The following is a 10,392-nucleotide window of genomic DNA, read 5'->3' on the forward strand; positions in this document are numbered from 1 at the left end:
CCGCCGTGATTCCCCTTCGGACCTATGGCTACTCAAAATCTAACCTATGAAGAGTTGTTGGATCAAATCCAGTTAAGTCTTCAAAGGATGATTGATATCCTTAAAACACCACCGGCAACTTCCGCTCACGAACCACCATCACCCGCTTCCGCAATAACAATACCACCAGTTACCGCTCTCGTGCCACCACCGGTTTCTGTCGCAATACCTCATGCGTCACCACCAAAAATGGCAGCAATCATCTCCACCTCCACCATTGCTAACATACAATCCACACCTGAACACCAACTCGAACCCGCTGCCAAAATCGTCACCTTACAACCCAACCCAACACATAGCACCGAGTCCTTAACCCGTGTTACACCACCATTAAAACGGACGATACCATCATTCGTCCCATCACCATCCCTAGTGATGACAGGAAGAGCCACAGTCAAGGCCACTACTCCAATCACCATAGCAACCATGTTGAAGACGGATGTGATTTCAACAAAGACTAAAAAGAAAACGACACCGTTCATACGTGCAACCGTGAGGCGCGAGTGGCATCCACCATGGCACTCTGTTCCAACATCTCTGAATGCCATGGGACACGTCAAGTGGCAGCCGCCATGGCGGAACATAAAGTTCCATCCGGCATCATCCTTGAGGACAAGGATGTTTCGAGGGGGTGAGATTGTTATGTGCCAATCCTTGGGTCCATGACCACCCACGTCCCATGCAATCAACCCATGTTTCCTTTCTGCATGTTATATTTAGTTTCTTTTATTTTCCCTATTATTATATTAGTGGGGTTCGTTGGTAGATTAGTGGTCTTAGTGGGTCGATAGTTACATTTGATTGTAAGGCTATATAAGCCGAGCTTAGTTTAATTAAAAGGTATGACTGAAATGAATTAAGTCTTGAGTGGACGCTCAAACTTTATCCAAACACGAGTTGTTCGATCAAATCGAGTCATGTATTGCTCGGATGATCGATATTCTCAAAAATCGTCTCCGGTTCCAAGCTCCTGCCATCACTGCCGCTACCACAACACCACCACCACCACCAACCATTCTCGATCCTGCCATTACATGTGTTTACAACAATCAAAGGACGAGTAATGGAAACACTGAAGGCGTCAAAAAGCTTCGAAGCGAAGGTGCTGGCTTTGAGGTATTTATAAGTCTTTATTTGTTTTCCGAACTTCGAGTTTTGAGGTTCCCAAGATAGGATTGCATAAATTAATAGATATGACATGATTGCATGATTAAAAAAAATCAAATTGAAACAATATATGTTAAAAACACCGACTAGGTAATTGGCCGTATGCGGATCCAAATTGAAAGTGTCAAAACAATAAACAATAAATAACGTTGGTGGAGGAGATAACAAAGCATCTAAACAAGAGAGTTTATGAAAATTCTGTTTTGTACGTATTATATTAAATTATATACATACTTTGCTATAGCTATTAGCTACACACCCCTGCACTACCATAATTCCTACACCTTAAACTATGGAGACCACCATTTTTCCAACTCCAGCCCTGTCTTCCATCCCAATTACAAGTCGATGGCCAAAACCAAATCGTAGCCGTCGTACAATTGTATCTCTACTCACACCGTCCAAGACGGAGGCCAAGATCACCACAGTACCTAAGACCGTCTATAAAGACAACTGGTATGATCGTCTTGCCATTGATTACCTCTCGAAAGCCGTCCAAGATACCGTTGGTACGTAATTCACTGTAGTCGTATTATAACTAGTACAATCTCCCCCCCTCCCCCCATGTGTCGAGAATTCGATTCGTTACATTACCAGCACTTGCTTAAGCAACCATCAAGGGCCGGCCCTAGGGTGGGTCAGGAGGGCACCACCCAGGGCCCATCTCCCAGAGGGTCCGAGATTTAAAAAAATTAATAATCTTCTATACTACATAATAAAAGAAAGCACTTTAGGGACACTTGTCATTCTCTCATTCAATTCATTAAAATTAATAATAATAATAATAATAATTAATCTAATCATTTAATTTATATTTGAACGATGTATTTGACCAGTTGTAAGAAACTGATGATACGGACATTTGGCTATTCCATATAAATTCATAGCATCTATAAATTTTATTTAAATGTATTTTTATCTATAAAATATTAAGTAATGCATTTAGTAAAATATCAATTTGTTTATAAAAGAGTAAAGCTAAAATCCTGATTTTGTTTATACGGCCTCTATTTTCTAAATCCTGATTTTGATGGGTATGTTTTCTAAATATGTTTTAAATATATATAAAACAAAATGTTGCAATACGTCGCTAAAATCAAGCTAAAAATCTAATAATTATGTAAATATTTTTTGGATTCAAATTATTTTCGGTAATGTGCGAACTATTATTGTAACTTTTTATTTCTCATTAAATATAATGTAATACGTAAATACAATAATAAGTATAATATAATATAATATATTTTTTTGTATCATTTTCAAATATTACATGTTTCTTTGATGAATTTTATAATAGTAACATACACCATCTTTATATTAACTCAATTATGTCAATTTAGTATTATATATAGTGTTATAATACACTTCTTACACTTCTCACACTTTGAGCACTTTTTACAGGATCCTCTACCTATATATATATATATATTTAAAAATCTGTATGTATATATATAATATATTTAAAATCTATATTATATATAGATTAAACTATATGTATGTATATATATAATATATTTAAAAAATCTATATACTTAAATTGCTAAACACATTTATTAATCAAAACCCAACTAGTTTAACTTAAACTCAATATAAAACCAGTCCAACTAGTTTAAATTAAACCCCTTTTTAATTTTATACCCAAATAGAAAAGCCCAACAAGTTTTACATTAACCCCGACTATATAATTTAAACCCAATTAAATTAAAATTAAAAATAAACAACAATCTTGGGGGGCTCATTTTTATCTCGCCATGAGCCCAAATTTTTGTCCAACTGTGGATAAAAGTGTAAATCCAAGCATAGAATTAGTGGGCGTGTGAGTTAGCCGTTTTAAAATAAAATGTTTGGTCTGAGACATCTCAACCCCTTATACCAATGTTTAAAGAACTCCAGTATTCTCTAAACAAATCAAAATTTTTTAACAAAACACCAGGCTTAGCATAGTAAAAGTACCAATGTTGATACCAAGTCTCACTATATTTGAAGTTTGTTAACTTGTTATGGTTTATTTGGTATTATCAATTAACCAACAATAACTTGACTTGTGAGTCTTGTTAATATATGATTTGTGAGTGTTGCTAATATAACTTCTTATATGTTGAAAACACACGCCTGCAGGAATGAAAAATAAGGAGACTGGGTATGAGAGTTTGGTTGTGGCAGCCGAAGCAGTTTTCCAGAACTTTGACCCGATCCAACAACGCCAACTTGTTGTAAAATCTCTTCAGAATGCAATTCCTGGTCCATTTTCCCTGCTGGCAAGTCCTACCTTTTTTCTTCTTTTTTCTGACAATACAAAAATCAGTTATAATTATTACTCATTTTTTATACTTGTATGTTCTATTTTGATACAATTTCATTTGAATTAGTATAAACAAAGGATATATGTTAACATGAAGGGAAAATCCTCATGACTTTCAAATGGCTCAAAATGTCCCTTTGACGGGGAAAATCGTTAGAATAGACAAGTGGACCTTTAAAATTAACAGAATAGACATGCGTATTCAGCCCTTAATAAACAACCAAGCCCAAAAAGAATCAATCAAGCAAGAGATGCCAAATAGGATGTACTGCACAGAAACTCATGGTTAAGTACAAAGGAGTTCACATTATCACCAATCAAATTGAAACATGTATAAAGTGGGCTGAATTAGCCGATGACTAGGATTTAGCTCCCCGTTTTTTAGCCGCCAGCTATTTAGTCCGCACTTTTTTTCATCGCCCGCTATTTAGCTTGTGCTTTTTCATCCGTCGGTTGAATTGGCCCGTGCTTTACATGTGTCTTTTATATTGATTTTTTTGTGGACCCCATTGTACTTTTCAAAGACTTTTTGTTGGCTACATTTTAGTCATCTTAGCCGGTGAATCCTGCCTAGCGTCGTCTAATTGGCTTTTCTTTTTGTCTTTTTATTTTTAAGGGTTGAATATGCATGTCTATTTCATAAAATTTTAAGGTTCAACTCGTCTATTCTACTAAAACCCCCCTACAAAATGCACCCCAAACACGGACGGTGGCTCCCATGATTTACGGTCGGTCGCCTGTGTTTAGGTTCAATCATGCCATTTGTCAGAAATGTCGCAGGCGGCGCTGCCACTCTTACATCCAGGTCATGGGTGCTACCACCAGTGTTTTTTATTTAAGAGAAAAAAACTACCTAAAATTGTCTGTTCATTATGAAAATGAATTCACACACACACACACACACACACACACACATATATATATATATATAGAGAGAGAGAGAAAGGTTAACATACTTCACGGCTTATCATACTTCACGTAGGAGACAATGGTAACCGTTGGATCAGGGGTATAATCACGCATGGAACATATAATCACGCATGGGACCACATAATCACGCATGGGACCACATAATCACGCATTGGATCCAAAATCACGCATGTTATTTTGGTCAAAAAAATAATTACGCATGTTATATATTTCGTGAAGTACGTTAATGTACGTTAAGGCGTGAAGTACATTATACTTTCTATATATATATATATATATATATATATATATATATATGGTACAATGTACAACTCACATACAGTTCCGATCAGTGTTGTGCCAATAATAGTTTTGAAAACTAGTTTGTTGTTGCAGATCAAGACATTGATGCCACCTTCAAAGTTTTCGCGAGAGTATTTCGCAGCCTTCACCACCATCTTCTTCCCTTGGCTTATCGGCCCATGCGAGGTTCCTATTTACATTCCATACAAGATGATTTACATTAAACAGGGAAGTTAACTGGTTTGAAATATATATTATTACATAAAGGTAAAAGAATCTGAATTTGAAGGGAGTAAAGAGAGACATATCGTCCACATTAAGAAATGCAGGTACTTTTCCTTTCTTCTTCATCTTCTTCGTTTATATGTATGTTGCACAATAAAAGCTAGTCTCATGACTTAACATGCATGGCTGTCTATATATATAATATGTATGTAGGCAAAAGATCAAATACAAATAATCTAATTAACATACTAAACATACAAATTGAAGGAAAACTCAAAAAGACAAGGTGGCATTTTTGTAATTACCACCAACTATCAAAGTTACAACCAAAAATACCTAAAAAAACACAAATTTTCTTTTTTAACATTTTTTTATTAAAAAATCGCTACATTTCGTTAGCAAAAAAAAAAAAAATTTGGCTGCTACTAAAAGTAGCGATTTTTAATAAAAAATGTTAAAAAAATAAAATAAAATAATTTGTGTGTTTTTTTATTTTTTTAGGTTTTTTGGGGTTTTTGGGGGTGGGGGGGGGTGGGTTAGGTTTTTTTAGGTTTTTGGGGGTGGGGGGGGGGTTAGGTTTTTTTAGGTTTTTTTTAGGAGGGGGGGGGGTGTGGGGGGTGGTGAGGGGGGGGGGTTTAGGTTTTTTTAGGTTTTTGGGGGGGTGGGGGGAGGGTAGGTTTTTTTTAGGTTTTTGGGGGGTTGGGGGGGGGGGGGTTTAGATTTTTTTTTGGGGTGGGGGGAGTGGTTAGGTTTTTTTAGGTATATTTGTAGAGTAACTTTGATAGTTATTGATAATTACAAAAATGTCACCTTGTCTTTTTGAGTTTTCCTTCAATTTGTATGTTTAGTATCTTAAGATTATTTGTACAAGAACTTTACCCTATGTATGTATGTATATTGCAATCTAAATTTAACATCAATGATTGTGTAGGTTTCTAGAATCGAGCAATTGCGCAGGAATGTGCACCAATCTATGCAAGATACCGTCACAAGAGTTCATTAAGAACTCATTTGGGATCCCCGTCAACATGGTTCCGAGTAAGTGCATCTCTACTAATTATATATACTAGATTGTTGCTATAGCCGCTCGTTGCGGCGGCAACGTTTTAGTTGTTTATAGCTGGCGGCACGTTATGTGATACGTTAATCATATGAAAACACGTGTTTCAACGTATCCGATCTAAGAACGTACCAACTTACTAAGTCGGCAAAACCAAAAACCATCTTATATATGTCATGTGTGTCACGAAAAGGCAGACCCAAGAAAAACTCCAAGAAAAAGCCCACATTTAATCATGCTTTCTTGGTCGTAAGCCACAAAAGAAAATCACCTTTGACTTTGACTTTGACTTTGACTTTGTTTTGTTTTGTTTCTTTTCCATATTGACATCACAATCACAAACATCAATATTGACGTCTTGCTTCTTTTGGAGTTCGTGTCACCGACCTTTGAATCTTTGATTATAGTAAATAAATAACATTTCAAAAAAGGTGTTTCATTGTACCATAAGTTAAATCAACATTTGTTTTTCTTTTCTTTTGTCTCTTATTTTTTCTTTTTCTGTCTTTTATTTTTTTGGGTTTTTTCTTACTATCAGCATTTAACGTTATTATTTATATTCCTTACCTTATAAAAACTTTGTAAAATATCATTTTGACCTACCTCGAGTTTTACATGCTAAATTTTATATACGTGAGTCAAATATAATACGTTTTCGTGCTTATTTTTATGTATGTTTTCGGTGGTTCTACATTTTATCAGTACGTTTTCGTGCTTATTTTTATGTATGTTTTCGGTGGTTCTACATTTTATCAGTACGTTTTCGTGCTTATTTTTATGTATGTTTTCGGTGGTTCTACATTTTATCAGTACGTTTTCGTGCTTATTTTTATGTATGTTTTCACTTCGTTTATGCATGACATAAGTTTTGTTCGAAAACGAGTTGGGATGAATATTTGACTATATAAATTCGAGTTACTTCAAGTTTCGACGCCACCACAATAGGTGGCGGGTCAAATACTAGTTACTTCACAAATAAAGTAGCTAGTTAAATTCCACTAATAAATTAGTGATGAGCTACCTCCATGACAAAGCCTAAGCCCAACAGGCTGGGCCCAATTCTAATAAGCCCAAGTGGAGTTGGCCCATTAGGGATAATGATGGCCCAAAGGATTGATTTAACACACTCGATCTTGAATAACAAACTTGTATAAACACCATTTTATGAAGAACAAGTGATTTCTTACAAATGGTGATGCCATCGCCTATTTATACTTGCGACCTAAGTCCATTCCGACCACAGGATGGATTTAGGAAGCAACTATTAGTGATACAGCAATATGCAAACTCATGTACGTACGGTTGGTTTCTAGATTTTGATGACATGAGTTGTGAGATGATATTTGGGCAAGACCCTCCAGCCTTGGAAGATGATCCAGTACTAAAGCAACCATGCTATAAACTATGTATGCAATACCTACCCTCTCATTTTTATCTTATTTAATTATTATATAAGAATATGTGTAATGGGAGACACCAATTTTTTTTTTTTTTACAATTTAAAAAAAAATCGCTAGTTATTGTATATAAAAAAAACTTTAAAAAAATGTAATACACATGTGTAGCACACATACACATGTGTACACATGTGTACTGCAACTTTTTTTAAGTTTTTTTATATACCTAAAATAGCTAAAATTGGTATGAAAAAAAATGTTATGTTTTTTTAGAATTTTTTAGTTAGTTTTCGAGTTTTCGCGTTAACTTGTAGTTTTCATTTGAGAGGAAGGATCCACTAAAAGGTGAAACATATTTCGTGAGCAATTTGTCGATAATTTCTGACACACTTCCTACGGATAGGAAATGAAACATATTTCGTAGGAATTGTGTTGGTATTTTCCTACACTTTTTCTACGGATATAAATAAATTTATTTTAAAAATATCATATATTGATATAAATAATAAAACTTTATGTTTTAATATCAGTAATTTCATTTTATTACGAATTTTTTTTAATAATAAATTGGATTCCGTAGGAGATCGGTCGGAATTTTCCTACACTTTTCCTACGCATAACAATTCCTACGAATTTCCGACTAATGGTTAAAATGAAAACGGATTCCGTCGGAGATCGGTCTGAATTTTCCTACACTTTTCCTACGCAAACCAATTTGTCGTTCTTTTGTCGCTTTTTTTGTCACAAAACTAAGACCCTTTTTAATACGTCGGAATTTCGTAGGAAATGTGTAGCCATTTTCATTCGTAGGAAATGCGTAGGAAATTTTGGTAGGAAAAATAGCAGTTTTCTAGTAGTGGATTTTGATGATGACATGTGGCACTTCTAATAAATAGGAATGAAGAGCATTTTGGTCCTTATAAATAGGAGTGAAAATGACATTTGGCACCCATTTTGTTTTTTAAAATACAACAAAAAAAAAAAATCTAGCACAAAAAATCTAATACAAAAAAATGTAGCACAAAAAAGTATAGCACAAAAAATGTAGCACAAAAAAAATCTAGCATAAAAAATGTAGTACAAAAAATATAGCACAACAAAATCTAGTAGAAAAAATATAGCATAAAAAATTCAGCAAAAAAAAATGTAGTACAAAAAAAATCCAACACAAAAAATGAGAAAAAAATTAAAAAAAAATTCAGCACAAAAATATAGTACAAAAATCTAGCACAAAAAAATGTTATACAACATAGAAATACAACACATTTTAGTGGGTTTTTTAGTTTTCATATTTTATATAGCAATATGGTACTCAAATTAAAGATAAAAAACGCTTGATTTTACGGTGAAATTTTTATGAAAAATAATGTCGTATAAAAAGTTATGAAAGTTTAAAAAATAGGGGTGAAATATGCATGTGCCTTGCATGTGGAGAGAGAAAGTTCATAAATAGGATTTTTCTAAGATAACCTTCCACTCCTTCTTTCTCCTACACTTGCATCTCAACCATTGATTTGAAAAATGGATGATTAAGATTCCTTCTTATCCTATTTAGACAAAATAAACTTTTTATTTGATCTTAACCTTTTCATTTGAACGTTGCCCTATATATATTAAATATTGAAATTACGTATAAGTAATTTAAGTAACAATGTTTTATACGTAATACTTTTCAAACTTAAGAAATAGAATAAGAATTGCTAAAATATGATAAGCGGAAAAAATCATCTTAGGCTCGGATAATTGGTGCGTAGAGTTGCCCATTAACTATTAGATATTGACATAGTTTTAATTAGGGCAAATACTTTCTTAGCTGTCATACATACGTACACAATATACATGGATATTGCATGTTAATTAATGAGTTAAACGTAATAACTGTTTAATATCATGTGAAACCGATACAAGTTTAAAAATAACATATGAAATAGCATTACGAATAATTTGTCAAATTTAAATATAATCAGATAACTTTAATTAAATCATATATCATACATACTATTCTTGTTCTCATATTTCTTCGTCTGTGTGTTCCATGTAGGTAAGGTAAAGCATAAGCATGATACAAGCTGCGTTACCTTAGTTAAGGAGATTCGGTCAGATGGAACAAATAGAAATTAAACAATAAACAAATACTATTTTTACTTTTAGTTATATTCTCTAAATTGTTATATCATGTTGTACAAGTTGATTGTTCATGTCGGCTAATATACAGAAGGACTTTTGATTAACTCTCAAAGAGTGTAAATTAATGTGGGGTGAGATTTTTTATTTGCAAAAGTGTTTTAAAAGTTTAAAATAAATTGGATGATAAAATGTTTATCCAAAGGTTGGGTTTCTCTTTTTCATCCAATCAATACTAGACGGTGTTCAAACTAAATCACGTCATTAAATAAATGAACCCCGTCTTTTAGTCCAAAATTTATATTCAAAATATTATTAAAATTAATACGATTAACACCGTCTTAAAAGACAAGCTGAAAGTTTTTTTTTTTTTGTTTTTTTTTTTTTGCAGTTTTGTGTCTACTCCAATCATATCCAAATCAAGCCAATATATACGCCATTTCGAACCTTTTCAATCAACCCAATAGACATTCAATTCGGAAATAAACTTGTCAAATTACAATTCTTTGCTAAATGTATAACAAACGACATTAAATTTCATACATAAGCTACATACAATTCTAATATCTATAAATAAAGCTAAACTAACGGAATACTTAACTCTTGAAAAAAACTCGGCATCAACGTCTTCAACAAAATATCTATATCATTATTCGTAACCTCTCCTGTATCATGCCACATCTAAAGAAAGTAAATATAAAAAGTTAGAACAAACATCAACAGTAACTAAAAGCAAATAGAAAAAAAGTTTGGCTTTTAACATCTTCAACAAAGTCTTGTATATATATATATATACACACACACACACACACTAATACGTCTAAGAAGATCACAAACAATCCCATAAAACTTGTATAAGTAGATAG

The 10,392-nt window shown here is 33.4% G+C and overlaps 1 protein-coding gene across 1 annotated transcript; it reads left to right on the forward strand.

The window, feature by feature from the left end:
* The first annotated feature begins 1,463 nt into the window (after positions 1-1,463).
* On the forward strand, positions 1,464-9,673 carry LOC110903427 (beta-carotene isomerase D27, chloroplastic). The gene is made up of 7 exons (XM_022149384.2): positions 1,464-1,715; positions 3,325-3,464; positions 4,814-4,906; positions 4,988-5,049; positions 5,877-5,983; positions 7,319-7,411; positions 9,444-9,673. Exons 1-7 carry the CDS (start codon positions 1,499-1,501, stop codon positions 9,521-9,523), a joined length of 792 nt encoding a protein of 263 aa, XP_022005076.1. The 5' UTR covers positions 1,464-1,498; the 3' UTR covers positions 9,524-9,673.
* Positions 9,674-10,392: the final 719 nt, after the last annotated feature.

Source organism: Helianthus annuus, chromosome 13 (genome assembly GCF_002127325.2).
Source record: "Helianthus annuus cultivar XRQ/B chromosome 13, HanXRQr2.0-SUNRISE, whole genome shotgun sequence".
In the NCBI taxonomy this organism is placed as follows: domain Eukaryota; kingdom Viridiplantae; phylum Streptophyta; class Magnoliopsida; order Asterales; family Asteraceae; genus Helianthus; species Helianthus annuus.